At 36.3% G+C, this 21,818-nt stretch overlaps 3 protein-coding genes and 1 pseudogene across 3 annotated transcripts; 2 read left to right on the plus strand and 2 right to left on the minus strand.

The window, feature by feature from the left end:
- Positions 1–140: 140 nt before the first annotated feature.
- LOC140984797 (rRNA-processing protein fcf2-like) lies at positions 141–1,925 on the plus strand. Its single transcript, XM_073452421.1, has 5 exons — positions 141–488; positions 591–651; positions 1,166–1,247; positions 1,335–1,446; positions 1,609–1,925. Exons 1-5 carry the CDS (start codon positions 259–261, stop codon positions 1,712–1,714), a joined length of 591 nt encoding a protein of 196 aa, XP_073308522.1. The 5' UTR covers positions 141–258; the 3' UTR covers positions 1,715–1,925.
- A 957-nt stretch (positions 1,926–2,882) lies between these two features.
- LOC140984065 (pyruvate dehydrogenase (acetyl-transferring) kinase, mitochondrial-like) lies at positions 2,883–5,990 on the minus strand. The gene is made up of 6 exons (XM_073451228.1): positions 5,541–5,990; positions 4,346–4,604; positions 4,018–4,198; positions 3,712–3,859; positions 3,342–3,555; positions 2,883–3,239 (listed from the first exon to the last, which is right to left on the minus strand). The coding sequence occupies exons 1-6, from the start codon at positions 5,787–5,789 to the stop codon at positions 3,181–3,183; spliced, it is 1,110 nt and encodes a 369-aa protein (XP_073307329.1). The 5' UTR covers positions 5,790–5,990; the 3' UTR covers positions 2,883–3,180.
- Positions 5,991–13,263: 7,273 nt separating this feature from the next.
- LOC140985096 (novel plant SNARE 13-like) lies at positions 13,264–19,280 on the plus strand. The gene is made up of 10 exons (XM_073452854.1): positions 13,264–13,659; positions 14,361–14,453; positions 14,706–14,799; positions 15,411–15,448; positions 16,530–16,627; positions 17,448–17,527; positions 17,592–17,648; positions 17,733–17,825; positions 18,126–18,200; positions 18,893–19,280. Exons 1-10 carry the CDS (start codon positions 13,580–13,582, stop codon positions 18,998–19,000), a joined length of 816 nt encoding a protein of 271 aa, XP_073308955.1. The 5' UTR covers positions 13,264–13,579; the 3' UTR covers positions 19,001–19,280.
- Positions 19,281–19,438: 158 nt separating this feature from the next.
- Positions 19,439–21,818, minus strand: part of LOC140985095 (probable sugar phosphate/phosphate translocator At1g48230) — a 4,512-nt pseudogene continuing 2,132 nt past the window's right edge.

Here is a 21,818-nt window from a genome sequence, read left to right on the forward strand (position 1 = left end):
TTTATAATTGGGAAAATCTTTTCGTTTCGGGGGTACAATTTAAAAATAATGATTTAATTATATTTTTGGAATTAAAAAGAAAAAGAAAATAAATAAATAAATCATTGAAACTAATGCGTATCTTATACATATAATATAAACCCTAATTTACAAAATTGTCTGCCCTGCGACTAAAAACCAGTATTTGCATAATTGTTAGAGCTGTGCCCTCGAGTGACCTTTTCATACGAAATCTGAAAGATCTCGAGAGATTTCGCAATGTCTGAAGACAAAGCTTTAATTGGGCTTTCATGGCAACCTAAAATCCCCTTGTTAAAATCGTCATCTCCTAAAAAGGAAAGCTCTTCATCGAAAAGCAATGCTGAATCCTCTTCGCTCTACAAGCAAAATTCTCAGCTCATAGATGGCCTTTTTGTTCCTCCGAATAACCCCAGATATCTGAATAAACTTTTGAAGAAACAAATCAAGGACACCGCTGGCAGCAATTGGTACCTAGTACTCTTTTATTTTGTTTCAACTCGCTTCTTTTGTAGTTTACGGGTAGGCAAAAGATGATTTTGTAATGTGGGTTGGCCATCAATTTGTTATAGGTTTGACATGCCTGCTCAAACTATTACTCCGGAGCTGAAAAAAGATCTCCAGCTATTGAAGGTGATCCCCTCCTAATCACTGTCTTCTGCTGCCCGAACAGAGTATATCATCAAAAGAAGCCGACTTTTGCATATTATGCCGTAATATTATGTTACCAACAGTTTTCCGATAAAGCAAAAGATGATAAGATTCTGAAATGATATAATTTCCTAGACAGATGCATATCTGGCTATCCACCCTTTTCAAGAATGTGATTACCTTTTGAGTATTGTTCTTGTATGGCCTATTGTGAGGTTATTCAGGTTTCTGTAGGATATTATCTGAATTGGTTGGACCTCAATTGCTGTTCTTTGTTGATTTTGTTGGTTCTGTGACTAGTTCAGGCTGCTAATATTTAGAATCAATGACAAAGATGGGAGGTTTTGCTGGATCTCTGCTTAATAACTTTTTTGACGGGTTCCACAGTTGGTGTTAACAGGAAAACCAATCTTGTTATAATGTCTTGTTGGTGGTATCAGTATATCTATTTGCAAGAATTATCTTGATGAGAAATCGTCTTCTATGATTGTTACAGTTGAGAAATGTCATTGATCCAAAGAGACACTATAAGAAGGGTGATTCAAAATCAAAAACACTTCCCAAGTATTTTCAGGCAAGTTGGTAGTTTAATGTAAGAAACGTGACATCTGCATGATCATTATTGTTTTCTAAGCCATTGAGTCACCTGATAATTTATCAGGTAGGCACTGTCATAGAGTCGGCAACAGAGTTCTACACAGGCAGGCTGACTAAGAAAGAGAGAAAAGCCAGCCTTGCTGATGAGCTGCTATCAGATAGAACCCTTGGAGAGTATAGGTACCTCGTGCTTGCCAGATTTGCACATATCTTTTATTTTTGCAAGGAGATACTGCTAAAAATAGGCATTCTGTATTTCCAGGCAATTTCTTTGGTATTACAATGAACAAAGCGGGCCATGCATCATGGTTATTGATTTTCTGAAATTCGTATTTTATGCAGGAAACGTAAAGTTCGAGAAATTGAAGAAGTAAAGCGGCCAGGTGGGGTGGGCAAATGGAAGATCAGCAAGACAGGAAAGCGGAAGGAGAAGAAAAGGAAGCACTAGTATACTCATAATTTAAAACTGCGACCTTTTTACCATTAATCAGCCTGCAGGAGCTTTTTCTATGCATTGTTATTCAAATGGATATCTCTAGTTGAGCTCCCATGCAATAATGTGTGTTCCCCTTGTTATTACTATTATTTTGAAGACTTGTGCTTCTAACTGAAATTAGTAGTGTAAAAATCCATGATGTTGGTTTCATATTCTTAGGTCACGATTGGTATATTGGAATGGAATAAAGTAGAAGCGAAATCAACTTAGGAATGGAATAAGAATAGGAATTGAATAATAGATTTATTTCATTTAAATGATTGATACCAAAAATTGAAAACATGAATGTAATAAAGTTACTTTTAATTGTCAAACAATTTCTTAATTAAATTTCAACATAACATCTAATCAAAAATGATTATTATTATTAAAAAATAATAGAATTATAAATATTGATATTTTATTAATTATTATAAAATTAATCATGAAAGTAATTTAACTATTGATCTTAATTTTATCTTTATAAGTAGTATTTTATTTATTAAATAATTATCTAAATAATAGTGATTCATTTGATAATATTATTATTTTGATTGATATTTTAATTTTAATAATTGTAATAAAATATTATTATTATTGTGATATAGATTTATACAAGTTAAATTAAATAAAAAATATTTTATAAATATAGAAAATGAGAAGTAAAATAAGTCGGAATGATCTGGATGTAATGACTATTCATATGAATATGGGAATAAATCATTCTCGTTCTAATATAATGTGTAAAAATTAGTCTAAAATTCTTGATGTTGTTTTCACGTTCTTCGTATTATCTTATGTTTAACATAGTACTGATGAACTCGGCAGTCAGTCAAAAATTATAAGCTGCAAAGATATAACCACGACTTTTTTCTTCTTTGCTTGTTTTTAAAGCATTTAATTAATGATCTGGCAGAGACCGCAAATCGCCGAGTAAAGTTAAGACATCAAAGTTCAACCCGAAATAGATTCAAATCAGCTGCTTAATTACTAAGTTTGGCAATAGAAATTGAATCAGGACACTTAAATTGCATCAATCCTGGAATAAAATCTATGTATTCAGAATGTGACATTCTTTCTAATTAGTTTTAATAAATGGTTCAGCCTATCCACGTGACATAGGAGCAAAACAAGTTTGAGAAATTATAATACCTGAAATTGGTATTTTGTATGTATATTACGCAAGCAGTTTTAATCAGAAGGGAGAATATGATTTAGTTCTTATACGCAAGTAAGGTATAAAAATAACCAAAACGGGGAAATTTTCAGAAAGATCTAAAGCAATGTGCAATTGACAAGTAAAAACAATCATTTCTACAAGACATTTAATGTTGATCAACAATAAGGTGCACCCAAAATGACGATTAGATTCTTTTGGGTGTGCCGGTATTTACGGAAGCTCGGTCTTCTTCAAATTCATTCGCGGGCAACTTTGACCCTCAAGGCAAAGGTTCTTGAGAATCTCCCAACCGGGACAAATGGAGGTAAGCATCTGTTCCTGTATGGAAAACAACAAGTTAGCAGATGGGATTATAGGCATTTATAAGGCCAGTGCTTGTCGCATTGGCCTGCTAATGAAATGTTTGAGAAAATAATTTACCATATCCTTCCATGGAAATAATTTGCAGATCCCCTCCAAAGTACTTAGCATAAAGACGGCTAATGGGAAGACCATAACCATAACCCGCCATAGTTGTTACCGTTTCAAGGTCCACGTCGGGCTGCTCATCCAAGGGGTTCTTTGCAGTACTGTAGAGATATGTAAAAATTCTAGGAAGGCCGCTTCTTGGTATTCCACCTCCTTCATCAGATACCTAAAGAACACAGAGAATCGACCACGATAATTGCATCGGATATAAGTGTAGGGAAATAGTAGATTCTCAATCAACCATAATTGCATCATATATAAGTGTAGGGAAATAGTAGATTCTCGATTCGGAATTGTGAGAATATGAGAGGAAAACACCTACCTTTATAGTAACATCTTCCAGTCCATCAGCAACAATAATTCGGATAGGAGGTGGAACCTTGTCGGAGTCCATGTATCGCTCTTGAACAGCACGAAGAGAATTCTTAACCAATTCAAAAACCATCAAATGCAAGTGTGGCGGTACATACCTGCTTTAAAAGAAGATATGATTTTAGTAAACAGAGGTAAAATCTGAATAGAGAAACTTCCAAAAGTTCAAAGATTTTCAGGGAATGTATAAAGACAACAACATACAGCCGGAACATGTATAAAATTTTTAAAAACTAGACCTAGTCGATTAACTTACGGAAACGTGAAATTCTGGTCTCCGTAGATATTAACATCTGGTGCACTGCCATACTCCCGCCAGCAAATGGAACGGGCATCCTCACTCGCATTTGTTGCAACCTCAACTGGAGACATTTTAGTATCTATATAGCCGACAATATCAGGAGTTGGGTTTGGGTCGTGCAAGGCCACATGCTGCCCTGACCTCAACATAGTTTTGAGTGGAACATGAAATATTTTAGCAAATTTCGCCACACCAAAACTATATTCAATTTGCGATAGTGGATATTCCAAGTAAATAGCAAAACAAGACATACGCAGGCCAACTCAAGAGCAAGAAGACTAACCAATGAGCATGCGAATCCCAATTCTAGACATATAGAATCGATCCAAAAACTGATGAATTTCCTCTAGATTCTCATAATCAGTTTTAGGATTCATATCTTTCTTCAACTGCTGCACTCCCAAAGCCATCATAGGGACCACGTTGTTGTGCCTGACTTTTATCATCTTAATCATTTGCGTAAAATCCAACTCATCACTCTTATCCTTGATATCCATAAAGGATCTAAGATCACGGAAAGAATCCAGATACCAATCTCTTACCTAGAAAACAAAAAAAAACATAAAACGTAATGTCATTGCTTTAACAGGCTACATCATACAATTACTGGCCAGCTAAACATATGGCAGGCAAAATTAAAAACAAAGATTTTTAGTACTCAAGGGAGGCAGAATCTCACTCACACTAGATTATATACGAATATAAACATATGACGACCGTCCCGGAACCTCCCACTCTCTCCCACTGACGCAGCTAATAAATGATATTACAGACCAAGAACTTGCTGTCCTACACACAACTTCAACCACAGAGCCAAAATGGGGAGGAACGCCTAGACAAAAACAACAATAGATGAAATACACACAATCCAGAACAAATAATCCAGTATCCACAGGATATATTTTATGTGCTATAAAAATAAAATAAAAATTATATGTGGCTGGATAAAAACTGAGCTTAAACCAAGCTCGTGATCTGCGCAAATTCCTAATGTCAACTCTTACGGAAAAAAAGAGCAGGTATCTCATCCACTACATAGCAACAACAGCACACATGAACTCTCACGGAGCGAACAGTTATGGAATAATCGCATCCAAAGGCACTTGCGCCAATTTCCATTCTCAAAAGCTCCTTTTTCTTAGTAGCTTGTAAATAGTAAAATATTTGCGTGGAAAGAATCTCAAGTCCCATTTAAAAAAGATTAAAATAAAAGATAGAACATCTAAAGAGTCAACTCAGTCGTTTCACATGGTCTGCCAAATTTCTACACTTGACCTCCATAGTCAAACCAGAGAATAAAATAAACAATCCATTCCAAATTTCAATTCTCCAACGCCAAATAACGAAAGAACGAAGGAATCGATCGTTACAACACGAACCCACATCAACACTTACCGATACTTGAAATATGAAGAAAAGGAATGTCCTACACATGGTGGAAAGGAATTCAGCTGGAATGTACATAAAGAAGAAAGTACCTTGATAACAGCAGGTTTAAGAGACAAGCCATAGGGAAGGGACTGGAGTTCAATAGCACGGCGAGCGATCCGAATAGGCAGCTCCTTGTGGAGGAACTGGGCTGAGATGAGTAGATTCCGGGCAGTAGGTCGGGATCCGAATTTCATCATGTAGCGTAGGCTGACACCAGTCTGCTTCATGCTACCCCATTTCTGCACCTCCTCCACGAGCCCCTTGGAGAAGCCCTCCCAAGCTTTCTTAGCCGCCATTACCAGCGAAAACAAGAAATCGAAAGCACCCCCACCACCACCGGATTATCGGGAAACAACATGCAAGAAACGAGGAGAAATCGAAGGGAGGGCGGCGTATACGAGACGATGGTTAGCTAGCAGAGGAAGTTACAGTGAGTACAGTTAAAACAGAAATTTGTTGGTTTTTACAGAGAGAATATGCATCGCACCTTTTTTAGATGAAAAGTGAGCGTGGCAAGCAGACTCACTCGGGTTGGGTTAACTCGGTCTCGGCAGGAGAAAAAATAAACGTGAAATTGTATATATTGTTGGTCCCACTTGCAGTAATTTGATATAATAAAATCCGAAAATAAAGAATAAACTGGACACCGAGATTTACGTGGAAAACCCCTAAAAATTATTAGGGTAAAAACCACGGGCAAGATGAAAAGAATTTCCACTATAATATTTTGTGGTGTACAACTCACTCACTGTGTTTCAAAAGAAAACACACACTCTCTTAATACAGGAGAACAAACACATCACAAATATTATAGAACTAAGCACTCAAATGCTTATAAGATGAGAGAAAACTCGAAGAAGAGATGATTTCAGAATGAAGGGGAGAGCTTTATTTATAGAGCCTCTGTCAGTGTTTCCTTCGGCTGCAAATTAATACACGTTTTGCATCTTTTCTTTGACTATTAAATAGTCTGCCAAGCCCCACCTATTGCCGACATTTCTCCCACTTGGAGATTTGATTGAGAATCAAACACATCTCCACACATCCTTTCAATCTTGCCATTCCCTGCTGCTTACGTTTCCGCTAGGCCACTTGAGGATCTACACCACTCAAACTTATCAGTGTTCACTGGCTTGGTCAGGAAATCAGCTATGTTGTCCTTCGTATGGATCTTCTGCATATCAACGCTTCCTTCCTCTATTACTTCTCGCACAAAGTGAAATTGAACTCCAATGTGTTTCGTCCTGGAATGAAAGGCTGGATTCCTTGCGATGTGCAAGGCACTCTGACTGTCACAAAACAAAAGAAAATTCTCTTGTTTGTGCCCGATTTTCTCCAATAACCTTTTAATTCATATTGCCTCCTTGCAAGCTTGAGTAACTGCCATATATTTTGCCTCCGTTGTAGGTAACGCCACAACTATCTGCAGTTTTGAAACTCAGCTTACTGTTCCTCCTGCAAGTGTAAACACATAACCAGTAGTAGATTTCCTCTTATCAAGATCACCTGCATAATCTGAATCGACATAGCCCCTGAGTGTAAAATCCGATCCTCCATAACATAATGCAGCATTCGAGGTACCCTTAATGTATCTAAGGATCCTCTTAACAGTGCTCCAATGCTCTCGTCCAGGATTCGCCATATACCGACTAACTGCTCCCACTGCTTGAGCAATGTCTGGTCTTGTACAGATCATAGCGAACATCAAACTTCCCACTGCTGATGCATATGGTACTCGAGACATCTCCATCCTCTCTGCTTCACTGCTAGGACACATCTCGGAGGATAACTTGAAGTTAACAGGAAGAGGGGTCGAAATTGGCTTACTATCTTGCATGTTGAAGCGTTGCAAGACTTTCTTCAAATAATTTTTCTGGGAAAGCCAAATCTTTCTGTTACTTCTGTCTCGGTGAACTTGCATCCCTAGAATCTTGTTTGCTGGTCCCAAGTCCTTCATATCAAATTCCCTAGCCAACTGTGCCTTCAATCCTTGGACCTGATCTTTGTTGGGGCCTGCTACCAACATGTCGTCCACATACAACAGCAAAATGATATAATCATCACCAGACCTCTTGAAATACGTACAAGGGTCTGCACTCAGTCTGTTGTATCCAAGGCTCATGATATAGGAATCAAATCTCTTGTACCAACACCTCGGCGCCTGTTTGAGACCGTACAGAGATTTGTTCAACCTGCAAACCAAGTTCTCTTTGCCTTTTTCCGCAAAACCTTCTGGCTGGAGCATATAGATTTCTTCTTCAAGATCTCCATGAAGAAACGCCGTTTTCACATCTAGCTGTTCTAGATGTAGGTCAAACACCGCACACAATGCCAACACTACTCTGACTGTTGTAAGCCGAACCACAGGAGAAAATATCTCATTGAAGTCAATGCCTTCTTTCTGAGCATACCCTTTTACGACCAATCTAGCACGATACCGCTCCACTTGGTTATTGCCATCACGCTTGATCTTATAGACCCATCTGTTTCCAATGGCTTTTCTCCCTCGTGGTAGTGTAACAAGATCTCAAGTCTTATTCTTGTCTAATGCCTCCAATTCTTCTTGCATTGCTATCATCCACAAGGATACATCCGAGCTTTGAGTAGCCTCGTGGAAACTCGATGGCTCACCATCCTCTGATAATAGACAATATGCAATGTTACTTTCAGTGACATAATCTGAAAGCCAACCTGGTGGTCTTCTGTCTCGAGTTGACTGCCTCACATTGGAAACTTCAGACTCAACTTGTTCTTGTTCTTCATGCTCTGGTACTGCTTCACAAGAAACTTGACCTTCGTCCGTCTTATTTTTCACCTGAAATATAGTAGTTTCTGAATTCGGTGTGCCTTTGTCTCTCTTTACTTTATCTTCCTCGAACATAACATCCCTGCTGATGACAAGCTTGTGCACAGTAGAATCCCACAAGCGAAACCCCTTAACTCCATCAGTATAACCCAAGAAGATACATTTTCTGGATTTCGAATCCAACTTTGATCTTTCTTACTCATTGTACAGAATGTACACAGGACTTCCAAATGTATGCAAATGAGAATAATCTGTCGGCTTCTCAGTCCACATCTCCATCGGAGTCTTCAGATCAATCGCCACTGAAGGAGAACGATTGATAATATAACAAGCGGTTTTGACTGCTTCTGCCCAAAATGACTTTTCTAGACTTGCAGTCCGCAACATAGCTCTTGTTCTGTCCAACAAGGTTCTATTCATCCTCTCTGCCACTCCATTCTGTTGAGGTGTGTAAGCCGTCGTGAATTGTCTTTTGATGCCCTCATGTTGACAATATGCATCAAATTCATCACTGGTATATTCTCCTCCATTGTCAGTCCTCAAACACTTGATTTTTTTCTCAGAATCAAGTTCAACCCGCGCTTTGAAATCTTTGAAGATCTGGAAAACATCTGTTTTCTTCTTGATTGGATACACCCAACATCTCCTAGAAAAATCATCAATGAACGAGACAAAGTATCTCGCTCCTCCTAGGGATACAACCGGTGCTTGCCAAACATCCGAATGAATCAGCTCTAATATGCTGTTGCTCCTGGCAGTAGAAGTGCCAAACTTTAATCTGTGTTGTTTACTGGTAACACAATGTTCACAAAAAGGTAATGACACTTTTGTAAGTCCCGGCAGCAGCTTCCGTTCTGAGAGAATTTTCAACCCCCGTTCTGACATATGCCCGAGCTTTCTATGCCACAACACTGTTAATTCTTCTCCTGAACCATTTGATGCAATAGCTAGTTCTGCCTCCTTGTGTGTTTCTCCCAAAAGTACATATAGATTTGCATCAATCTTTTTCACCTTCATAATCACAAGCGCACCCTTCACAATTTTCATGATCCCGTTCTCGATCCGAGTTTTGCACCCGATGTCATCCAATTGCCCCAAGGACAAAAGATTTTTCGTCAGTCCTTTCACATGTCGTACCTCCTGTATGGTGCGAATGGTGCCAGCAAATATTTTAATTTTGATAGTACCGACCCCAGCGATTTTCAAGGCATGATCATTTCCCATGAATACAGATCCTCCTGAGACTGGTTCATAATGGTCAAACAATTCTCTCCGAGACGTCATGTGCCACGTCGCTCTTAAATCCATAATCCATGTGTCACAAAATTTGTATCTGCCTTCTGCAACAGTTGCTGCTTCGCTGAATAATATTTCACCACTGCCTGAAGTACTGGCCACATTTCCTTGAGAACTTTTGTCAATACTCGTACACTCTTTCTTGAAGTGCCCTTTACCATCACATTTGAAGCAGTAAATATTTTTCTTCTTACTTCTCGACTTTGATCTACCTCGTCTTTGGCTCCCACTGGAGTCACGACCCATAAATCTTCCTCTTATCATCGGTAAAGCCTCTGCATTCTTCGATGTCACCAACCTGTCTTCCTTATTCTTGCGCCGACTTTCTTCACCGAGAACCGCAGTTAAGACATCATCGAATCTTAGAAAGCCCATAAGAATATTGTTGGTAATGTTGATGATAAGTTGATCATATGAATCTGGTAGACTTTGAAGTAAAAGCTCTGCACGTTCATTTTCCCCTATTTTATGCCCCATGAAAGTGAGTTGGGCAAATAGAGTATTCAGTGTGTTGATATGGTCGGTCATCGATGAAGATTCCGCCATCCGAAGAGTATAAAGCCTTCTCTTTAGGAAAATCATGTTGTGTAGGGTTTGACCTCGTACATCTATGTCAGAGTATCCCAGATAACTTTGGCTGTTTTTATCTCAGAGATACTTGACAAAACTTCGTCCGCTATACCCAAGTGTAGATTGGCAACAGCGTTGTCATTCATCTCATTCCACTTTCCATCATCTGTAATCTTCACCGGTCTATCTCCAATAGCCGCCAAGCAATTCTCCTTTCTTAAAACTGCTTGTAACTTTATTTTCCACATCATAAAATTGCTTCCGTTGAACTTTGCTATCTCGTACCTTCCCGCCATTATGTCTACAACAATTTTAGTAGAATGGACAAAATAATCCCGTCTTAAATAAAAAATCTCAAAAAATCTTTTTTGATGTGGAAGATCAGTCTAGGCTGCAACCACAGAGCACACTCAGAATTTTAAGAAATTTTAAACCTGGCTCTGATACCACTTGTTGGTCCCACTTGCGGTAATTTGAGATAATAAAATCCGAAAATAAAGAATAAACTGGACACCGAGATTTACGTGGAAAACCCCTAAAAATTATTAGGGTAAAAATCACGGACAAGATGAAAAGAATTTCCACTATAATATTTTGTGGTGTACAACTCACTCACTGTGTTTCAAAAGAGAACACACATTCTCTTAATACAGGAGAACAAACACCTCACAAATATTATAGAACTAAGGACTCAAATGCTTATAAGATGAGAGAAAACTCGAAGAAGGGTTGATTTCAGAATGAAGGGGGGAGCTCTATTTATAGAGCCTCTGTCAGTGTGAATATGCGTTAAAAACGCGTATTCATATTTCCTTCGGCTGCAAATTAATACACGTTTTGCATCTTTTCTTTGACTATTAAATAGTCTTCCAAGCCCCACCTATTGCCGACATATATGAGTTTTAAAATGGTTTTAATTGGATTAATAAAATTTCAATCATATTTTATTACAAACATTTATTTTAGAAAAACGATGTTAAGATCAAACGCTTACCATTAAGTCAAAAAATATTGTTAGCAAATACGCAACTTTATTTCCTTATATCAGTGTCAGCGTAAAGCTCCGTACTAAACGACAAGTGAACATGAGGGGTTGAACTTATTTGGGTGCCAATGAGTCAGGTTGTTAAGCTCGTGAGTCCGGAGAAGAGTGTGTCTCGGTGTTGATGTTGTTTCATATCCCTTCGATATCAGTTTTATTTTTTCCATGTTGTTAGTCACGTCTCCAACATATATAATATTACTCGTTAAGATTCAATGTCTTTCTTTTACGTCTCATCTAACCAACCAAATCAAATGGCGCAACGTTAGTAGCTTAACACACGAGAACTTCTCAAGTGTTCACTAATCTTAGTACTACTCTCACCCATACATATTGAACCCAACTAACAATATTTTGCATTTTTTTATATTTTTTGTTTCTGGAATTGTTTTTACATAATTTTACATTTATACAAAATTTGTCAGTCATTTTTTAAAAACTTTTATTAATCTTACATAAATTTTCAAGCACTCGTATTAAAACACGGTAAATTTAATTTTGATACAAAGTACTAAAATTGTAAAAATAATGATTTAAATACATTGTTGATAGGATGCATACCAAAAATTAGATGATTAAAATATGTAAGTTAATGATATTATTGTCATTTTATTAAAAATTAAGTTTGTAAGCAATTTTTTTGCAACTTCCAAATTAAAACGATTGTATATGAGTTTATGGCGAAAACTTGTGTGAGACGGTCACACGGGTCGTATTTTGTGAGACTGATCTCTTATTTAAGTCATCTATGAAAAAGTATTACTTTTTATGCTAAGAATATTATTTTTTTATTGTGAATATCGGTAAGATTGTCCCGTCTCACAGATAAAGATTTGCGAGACTATCTCACAAGAGATGTACTTTGAGTTTTAATATGTTAACGCTAACCTCATCAATTGATTCAAATATTGAGCTTTGGATAGATTTTACAATCATGGTGTATCCTTTTCACTTTCAAAACAACCAATTTATTTGACTTTTTTTAGCCCAACTACTCGTGTTAGTTATTGATAGTTAGTCGATTCTACGATTTATTTGCCCCAAAAAATGATAAACACGTGAAAAATATTTAATTTTCGGAATTTTAGTTTGCTATATGCTTCTATCACAAAATGCGTTAGTTATATACCATTAAAACACCTAGTAAATAAGAACAAATTTGTATGTATAATAATAAACTGAATCTATATGAAAAATATATATTTGATTCTATATTTTATTGGGAGAAGTTTTGTGTTCATCTCCTACCATTGTGTTAAGTTTAAAATAATCTAAGTTTTAACAACAACAAAATAATATCGAGTTGTTTCAGGTTTAGATTTCATATTCATGTAATTATATGACTCTAGTCACTAGACATGTCATGATGCTCATGGTTCTATCAGAAACGCAAACTGTAGATATAATTAGAATATCATCTCTTGAATATGTTTCTAACGGGATCACATTGTCGAAGAAGCGCTCAGAGTCGATTGTTCAAACTCTAATCGCACTCCAATCGGTCAGACTTCAACAGATCAAGATATTTACAACAAACTCAAGTTGTTCAATACTATCGGATAGAGTGTCGAGGATAATATCCTACCACCTCCCGATTGACGAGAATGTTTCCTAAAATTTCAAGAATCGGTAAATTTTTCAGAAGCTAAACTAGTCGAAGATGTAAAAACCAAAGAAACATTAAATAAGCATTTAATGTAGTGTACGATGAACATAATTTGACAGATGTCTCTTGTGAGACGTTCTCACATATTTTTATTCGTTGAGACGAGTCAAACATGTCTATATTTACAATAGAAATTAATATTTTTTTGTATAAAAATTAATATTTTTCATGGGTGACCCAAATAAAATATCTGTCTCAAAAAATTGACTTATAAGATCTTCTTGTATGAGTTTTTGTGTAATATATTAAATATATTTATATATATTTTATTTTAAAAGTTTCGATTTAGTTATAATATTGTATAAAATTAAATTTGGCATTAGATTTAGTGATGATTTTTTTATAATAATAAAATATGATTAATACAATATACTTATCATATGGCCTGCGACAACCCACTTCTATCTGTCATCTTTTTTCCCTGCATCTCTCTCTCTACCCCCAATCGGAGAACCCTAAACCATCTCTAATTCAGTTTTTTTCCTCACCAACGATTTCTGTTTCTGCTTTGAAAGAAATTCTGCATCCCACACATCATCCTGTGTCAGGCTTAACAAATTGCAATTTTTTTTCTTTTTATAATCTCTGGGAAACAGATGGTTTGAGAGGTTGCATTTTGGGGGGAATTGTTGCCGTCATTTGCCGGTGACGAATTTCTTCGTGTACGATTTACACTCGAGAAATATTGAGAGAGGGAGACAGAAATATGGCCAACTTGGAGTTGCAGATGAACCCTCAAATGGAGCAGATTCATGGGGAAATTCGCGATACCATGCGTGCCCTTGCGTAGTGTTTATCTTCATGCTTTTATCTACGGCCTGTTTATGTGCTTTTTTGGGGCATTTGCCTTTTTTTATTTATTTACGGAATATTTTGGATGGTTGTTCAACTTAATTTTTTTTAAACCTTCTTGAAGATCTGCTTTTTATGTTATGTTGTCCTTTGACTTTCGGTGTTGCTTGTGAATGCAATTATCTGATATCGGTTGAAGTCATCAAGTCCTCTGTGTGCTGCTTCTCCTCATCCTTTCTGGGACTACATTATTAGATGGCTGTGTTTGGTTCGTGTTAGCAATGCTAATGACCGTATAACGCTGTATCGTGTCTCCTAGTGAAGCTTCTCAATTGTTGATAAATATTACCTATTTGGCCCAATTGCATGATGAGGAGCTTTCTTCAAGTCAATTTCGATTTTTACTTGCTATCCTCCGCTTATCTGTATATATGAATTATTAATGGTCTTTTATTTTCCTTGCAACATCACGTTTTTTATAATTAGCGATTTTTTGGATATGGGCCTATGGTTTGGATATTTGTTTTCGATGATAAGTAAGTTGTGAAAGACTTATCACTTTTTTATGAGGCCGGATGGACATTTACCTTTTACTTTTTATCCATCTGGAGATTTTTTGATGTTCTAGTGCAAGTTAGTCTCAATAGTGCCACCTTATTGTAATTAATCTTCACTGTCTCTCATTCCTAAATCAGAAATGGCTTTCAAAAGCTGGATAAAATTAAAGATTCCAACAGACAAAGTAAACAGCTAGAGGATCTTACCGGGAAGATGAGGGAGTGCAAAAGGTAATTTTACCTTTTATTTCTGTAATTTGGCTTTTCTATAGTGTTGTCCACTTTTGTGTTCAGAGAGTTACACCTATTACATGTATGAAATGCTCGTTGGAACACTTGTCTTATTCATCCTCGCTTTTGGCTCTTTTTTGAACTGTGGCTGTTAACTGGAGTTCAGAGTTGTAGGATTTATTCTGTCAATCTTGCATGCATTATGCCTTGAAAAGCCCTTTGTTCACTTTTGATCACATGTTAAATGACTAGATTGATTAAAGAACTTGACCGCGAAATTAAAGACGAGGAAAGCAAAAATTCTCCGGAGATTACCAAGCAGCTAAATGATGAGAAGCAATCCATGGTAAGTATATTAAAAACTTGAATTCCTTTTAGATTTGAAGGTTCTAAAGAATACTCCTATACTGATATGTTGATGTTTTTGGTCATGGCATTGTTTACATTGTCAAATAATATATTTATTCTTTTCTACAGCATATCATACACAAAAGCATCCTTAAATACTGAGGCAATTTAATATTTCTTGCAAGCCAAAAAGAAGAAGTTATATTAGTTTCTTGTTAGTCTTACTCACTCTTAGGTAGCAGTATAGGACAGAGGTTATATAAGTGGGCACCATACTGCTGGATGTTATTTTAACAATCATCATTGCCTTCAATTATCATACACACTGAACATAATGGTCAGTTTTGAATGGTGGAATGTAAGCCTTTGTTGTAAAAAATGATTATAAACTTGTCTTCTAAAAGTTCTAGGTGGTTTATGTGGTCTTAATGTTTTGATGTATTATATTTTTGATTTTTGTCATGGGCCTTACGTCTTGAATTCATCATGTCTAGATCATTGTTTTAGACTTTTCACAGCATCCTGATACCCAGAACACCTGCATACTGATGCAGATTTTGTTTTATTGCTCTTATGAAGTTCTTCATTTTATTTCCTTTTTTATTTCAGATCAAAGAGTTGAATTCATATGTAGCCCTGAGGAAAACGTAAGCGCATTGTTTCTGTTTTAATTAATAACTCGCTGATCATAGTCGATTGATGATCAAAATGCTGTCATTTTGATCAAGGCCAAGGATTTGGTTTTTGTTAAACGGTGAAAACAGAAGCAAGTTTGAATCCACAGATTTTTATAGTTGATATTTGGGTCTGGCTTATGACTTGTTGCTTTGATGCAAAATGTTATGTCATTCCCAGTTCTGTCAGGAGTCAGGCCCCTTCATTTTTGCTCTAATATCTTATCATCATGAGGTGGGGTCATTGTCATTTTAAGTGAAAACATATGTAGACTGATGATAAACTGTCATGTTAGGTCAATCTAATTTTGAATTGATTATTTCCTTTAGGTCTTTCTATTTTCCAATGGGAAGCTGGTACTTGTCCTTCATGATCTTTAAGCATGATTTAAATCAAATCCATGCCACATAAGCACAATGCTTTTCCGTGTCATTTTAATAATTTCAGATACTATTTTCTTGGGAAGTTTCTTCTCTTTAACAATTATTCAAATCATGAGATGTTGTAGATTTGATTGCATCCCTGGTCATTTTTTAATACTTGAAAGTTTTAAAGCATGAATGCACCTACATATGTTTCCCAAGGAGGGGGTAATAAAGGAAAGTTATGTTTCCAAATTATATTGCATTAGTTTTCCTTTATGTGCTTGTTCAATGTAGACAAATTCTTCAAAGTAGGAAAGAGTATTTGTAACTAGCTTCATATTGCATTCCCTTTTTTCTTCTCAATGTGTGAGTTTTAAGGCATGTGTCCATCTATATTTTCTTCCAGTGAAGAGTTAAGAAAGGGCAGTGATGTTTCCAAATTAAATGGCATCCGTTTTACTTTTGCCTTTTTTACTTGTTTAACCAAGACAGGAAGTTCAAAGTGGAAAAGCGTGATTCTGATGCATGATGATGATGATGTTTCTTTATAAACAATAATGAAAGATTGCTTGTGAAATTTTGGAAACATTGATGTAATCTTTGATATGAAAAATCAGTTCCCTGTCCATATTGTCTTTCTTCTTTGCTTTTTCTTCTTTCCTATGTCTATCTTGCAATGGTGGTGCAGGTACATGAGCTCTCTTGGAAATAAGAGGGTCGAACTCTTCGATATGGGAGCTGGTGGAATTGAGCCTACAGATGATGAGAACGTTCAAGTGACATCAGGTCCATACCCTGCCTTTCTTATTAATTAGTTGGATTGCATTGTTGAAGTTACCTTCTATGAGTAAAAAGGGAAAGAATGGCGCCTGCCGCCTATTATATTATCGTTGATAGATGTACTCATGTACAGACACAAACTGTTAATCTAAATCCACGTTTGTTTGTTTTTTTTAAAAAATTCTTGTTAACTCATCTATAAAGCGCCGCCATATTGGGATATCTTATTCCTCTCTTTAGCGAAATTGTTATGTTCAGAAAATATTTTATGTTCAAAACCTTGATGATTCCATATGCTTAAAAAGTTTTTAAATCCATGGCCTCTGTCGGCTTGCTATAACCTAGTTTTACCTTACCCCCCTGCTTGTTTTCATTTCTTTCTTTCATGAGAATACCTCCCCGTGCTCTCGTTTGGTCTCGTTGAAATTTTAAATCCATTGTTTGGCTGATTCATTATTATTTACTTCATGCTTATTTTTTGTTGAATCTAACCACTTCTGCCTAAAATATTTTGTGTCCTGTCCTTAAGATCCTTCATCTTAACTTTAGTTAATGCTTTATAAATGAGAATGGTAATAACACAGTCTATGGTCTACCTTTGCTTCTCGATTCAATGTGGAACCTGAATTGGTACTCTTATTATTGAAATCAGAGAAGCAGCTAACAGTGTCATTCTACTTAGTATAATCACCGTGGTGATTACCTGATTTGATATGAATGCTATACTGTTGAACTGTAATCTGCATATAATATTAGGCAAAAAAAAGTTTTCAATCACCTTGTGCCTTGCTGATATCTCACCTTCCATTTTCATGGATTAATATAGAAATGTCAAATCAGGAGCTTATCGATGCTGGCACGAAGAGAATGGATGAAACTGACCAAGCCATTGAACGCTCCAAGCAGGTAGATGAAAGTACATGCTGAATTCTTATAGATTGAAAGTTTTCTAAATTCTGTGATTATTTAGGTGGTTCATCAAACAATCGAAGTGGGAACACAGACCGCTACTACTTTGAAGGGCCAAGTGAGTGAAATTTTGTGCTCACTTTATTTTATTGTCCTCGAATATTGCATTGCCAAATCATATCTATCTTTTTAAATATGGCAGACTGAACAAATGGGTCGCATTGTCAATGAACTGGACACCATCCAGTTCTCTATCAAAAAGGCATCCCAGCTTGTTAAGGAGATTGGTAGGCAGGTACATCTGCTGGAAACATCATCTTCTTTTCTTGACCATGTCATTTTTATACGATGTTACAAGGCAACACCTTGAAAATTCTATACAAAATGAAACTGCCTGTGTCCACGTGAGAGGCTACGGGTAGCTATGTGTTTAAAAATTGCTGGTCAAACCTAAGAAAATTGAATATTTTGAGATGCTTATTGGGTTGGGTTTTTTTATACAGATGGTCTAATTTTTAGTTTTTCTCATGTGTATACTTCATTAGATTTCTAATTTTTATTGACTTTATTGATATCAAGTTCTCTTGTTTTCCAGGTGGCAACTGATAAATGCATCATGATGTTTCTTTTTCTGATTGTATGTGGGGTTATTGCCATAATCATCGTGAAGGTATTTAGTTTTTGGACTTTAAATTTGACATTAACACAGTATTCATTTTTCAAAATCAATATATTAGTTGATTTCAAGCTGCTCACAAGTTGGTTTCCATTTATACTATCCGTGTCACGTGGCCATTTTTAAATATGAGAAGTAAACTTTTGATATTAATGATAATGATTTCTCATTGATAAGAAATGTGGAATCTTTTTTCTTGTATATCCTTCTTCACATCTAATAGTCTTGTATGTTGAAGACTCTCTTATGAGTTTATAAAATGTTGACATGTCAAGGCGTAGTTTCTTTTAGTTACATACTCACACCTTGGCACATATTTAAGGCTTAAGGTATGCTTTAAGCACCCCTCAGCTAATGAGATTTTGAATGATACTTGAAATACCATTTAATATCTATCCTTCACATTTGCTTGTGTACTGACATAAGTTTTTTTAGAATCTTGATTTTGTTATTTAATTGTGACAGACAAACTCGATGTTATGTGACATAATTTTTTTAGCGCGTCTAGAATTTTTAACATTAATCTTTACTGCACTATGTGCTGCCCAGATTATCTGGGGCACGTATCAACTTAAGAATGTGTTTTGTTACTTTAATTTTCGTTTTTTAATATGTATTATTAGTTTTAGTTCTACTTTATGCACTCTCCACCAGTATTGATTGCATGAGAGTTGTGTGTTTCTTAGATAGTGAATCCCAACAACAAAAGCATACAGGATATTCCTGGATTGGCTCCTCCGGCTCCAACAACAAGGAGACTATTGTATGTAAGGCCGGCGCACCATTTTTGGTAAATTTTTCATTGAAGGGTTACAATACCATCCAAGTTTTCACGAGTTTCCCTTAATGACCCAATTTGTGCTGCCTTGTGTCTTAATTTTCTTCAAAACTTCCTACTTGAGATGTGCATATTTGTACGATAATTTATTCGATACACATGTATAGCATGAGTGGCTTGTTAATCCGTTATTTGTTCTTTTTTCCGTTCTGCTTGATTGCTGTTATTCATCATGTATAATAAACGAGATGTTATGAGTGACGAGAACAAATGGTTATGTCCATCTTGTTTATTTATGCTTTTTTCGATTCTTTTTCCCTTGTGTCATTTTCAGGTAGCTGATGGTACAGGCAATGGTGAATATTCTCTAATTTTCTTTTTATAACGCCTCGAATTAATTAGTCACCAGATAAAAGTTATAGAGTAGACTGATGATTATTGCATGCAATGAATGTGCATCGACAAACGGCTACTTGTTAAACCTCATCGTGCAAGGAATTTACAATCAAAATAATAGAAAATAGACTGTTAAAGGCATGTACTTTTGACTAATGTTAAAAAATTGAGTTGTACTGGTTCATACATTACGACTACTTTGCTGCATCTGAGTTCTTCCAACATGAGACAACCTGGACGATGAACTGGGAGGAACCAGGGGCGTCTCTTCGTCTATTACAACCTCGTTGTCAGCATCACCAATGCTGCTACCATCTGTTCTGTATACATCGGATGACTTCTTTTCGAACAACCAATCCTGAACCGACCAAGGAATCTAAGCTAACATACCGTAGATAAAATAGTGTTTTCGGATTCAATGTTACCTTTGTAATCCTTTAAGGCACGTTTTGAGAAGACTCCTTCACCTTCAAGTAGTTGTACAAGATTACACCACAAAGCGCTGAATGAAAATTTTATCAGCTAGAATGAGAGGCCATGTTTAGAGTTCAATTAATGTGACGGTGAAAATATGTTTACCAATGCCGTAGCCAATAATGTTCAGACCAGTGATCATTGATTCTGGGAAAATCAGTGTTGAGAGGGCTATAAGTATCCAGTCCTTGAGAACACCGGCAACTCGAACCGTCTGCCGATCACTAAGAAGATTGAGAAGTCCAACAATAGAGCGCAAATGGCATTGGAAAAGAAGATCCACATATTAAACTGAATTTGAGATACTTCTATCCCAGGTTGCTCCAGGCAGTACCAAGGGACAAACAAAAATATGAAACTGCATGGCGCGATGTAGTATAAGCTTGTGATGGGGTTTAGAGTCAAGCCCTTCTTCTGTAGAAGAACTTGAGTCAAGACCAGTCTCAGAGCTTCCGCAAATATGCCCGTAACCTGATAAACTGTGCCGATCACATTAAAATGAATTTCCCCATAAGAGGAAACGACAACTCCAACACTGACCAAAACCATGTTAAAAAACACGTCCCATCTTAGTTCGTCGGTACCACACAAAACAGCCACAGTAAATGTTGCCACAGGCGCTGCAAGAATAGATTTTTTTCCCTTAGATTTGAAAAACATTAATAATGATATCCAATCATCCATGGGTTGTTTTTTTTGCTTACTAAGGGCCATAAGCATCTGAATGAAAGCCACTGATATATGCAAGTAAGCAGTGTTACCAAACCTGTGGAAAATAGGAAGAGTCATTAGTGCTATAGTTTTCAGGAATAGTTGATTTTATCAGCCTCTGTACTGTCAAGAAATTTAGCATTCTCTGTAGGTGCATCGGTGTAAATAAATTTGTGATGTGGAAAAACCTTCGATATGAAAATCACGAGTTTCCTTTCAGTCCCTTCCCATTTCTCGTAACCTTTTCTATGATTTTGATGCTCTTGATCGCATTATAAGAAAATAGTGAGAAAGAAACAAAAATCTTTTAAGTGTTCCCCCACAAGTTCACTGTATATGGCACTATACATGGACCATCATGCTATGCATTAATTCCATGCACTTCAATAACTAATGCATTTCTTTATTCCTCATGTTTGGTGGTCCAATCTCTCAGATTCTCTATTACGTTCTCAAAAATTATTCCTTCATTTATAAGGTTCAAATTTCCTCATTTCACGTGTTTTGGATGTTCGATTGGTTTAAAATTCTATATCGTCACTGTTAAGTACGTACCAAAGAATTGATGCGAAGAAGGCACTAATTGGGATCACCCAAGATGCATATCTGCAACCCAAGAGGGAGAATAAGAAGACCAAAAAAAATATTTATAGGAACATAAGATTAATATAGGAAAAATAAGAATAAATATAAAGTGGAATAACCCTCATACATGCGGAAAGTCATTTTAACTGGAGACACGACCTGCAGCAAATTCGGTTAAGATCATGTCAAGTAAGAAAAAATAAATAGAATCATCCAAACATTGATATTATGAGGTGTTTCCAACATTTTGTGATGAGGAGTTGGACTGGGACACGGAATTACTCCACAGCACTAGCCAACCGATCACCTTTGAAAGAACATACTCTAAAGATTGATATTGTTTTGTCCAACATCATCATGTCCAATAATGTAAAGCCATAATCATGATAATTGATAAATGTAGAAATATATAATAAAGACACGCGTGTGTGTGTGCATATCAAATCAAACTTTCCTTCTTTGGTTAGTGTGTGTATGTATGCGCATATCAAATCAAACTGTCCTACTTTGGTTCCCCTTGCACTGGAAGGTCGTGTGTGTGTGTGTGTGTCTTCGTATCAAAACAAACTTTACTACTTTGGTGTGTGTGTGCGCGCAAATATCAAATCAAGCTTTCCTACTTTGTTCCCCTTGCACTGGAATCCTAACCTAAATCACAGCAGACGAAT

The sequence above is a fragment of the Primulina huaijiensis genome, chromosome 9, assembly GCF_012295235.1.
Source record: "Primulina huaijiensis isolate GDHJ02 chromosome 9, ASM1229523v2, whole genome shotgun sequence".
In the NCBI taxonomy this organism is placed as follows: domain Eukaryota; kingdom Viridiplantae; phylum Streptophyta; class Magnoliopsida; order Lamiales; family Gesneriaceae; genus Primulina; species Primulina huaijiensis.

Excerpts from the sequence above, each read along its gene's own strand:
- LOC140984065 (XM_073451228.1), bottom strand. The coding sequence starts at position 5,789 with ATGGCGGCTAAGAAAGCTTGGGAGGGCTTCTCCAAGGGGCTCGTGGAG. Across the intron at positions 4,199-4,345 it reads TGGGATTCGCATGCTCATTG|GGCAGCATGTGGCCTTGCAC; the intron begins GTTAGTCTTCTT and ends TGTTGAGGTCAG. Across the intron at positions 3,240-3,341 it reads TATTTCCATGGAAGGATATG|GAACAGATGCTTACCTCCAT; the intron begins GTAAATTATTTT and ends TTTTCCATACAG.
- LOC140985096 (XM_073452854.1), top strand. The coding sequence starts at position 13,580 with ATGGCCAACTTGGAGTTGCAGATGAACCCTCAAATGGAGCAGATTCAT. Across the intron at positions 17,528-17,591 it reads CCATTGAACGCTCCAAGCAG|GTGGTTCATCAAACAATCGA; the intron begins GTAGATGAAAGT and ends GTGATTATTTAG. Across the intron at positions 17,826-18,125 it reads TTAAGGAGATTGGTAGGCAG|GTGGCAACTGATAAATGCAT; the intron begins GTACATCTGCTG and ends CTTGTTTTCCAG.
- LOC140984797 (XM_073452421.1), top strand. The coding sequence starts at position 259 with ATGTCTGAAGACAAAGCTTTAATTGGGCTTTCATGGCAACCTAAAATC. Across the intron at positions 1,248-1,334 it reads TCCCAAGTATTTTCAGGCAA|GCACTGTCATAGAGTCGGCA; the intron begins GTTGGTAGTTTA and ends TTTATCAGGTAG. Across the intron at positions 1,447-1,608 it reads AGAACCCTTGGAGAGTATAG|GAAACGTAAAGTTCGAGAAA; the intron begins GTACCTCGTGCT and ends TATTTTATGCAG.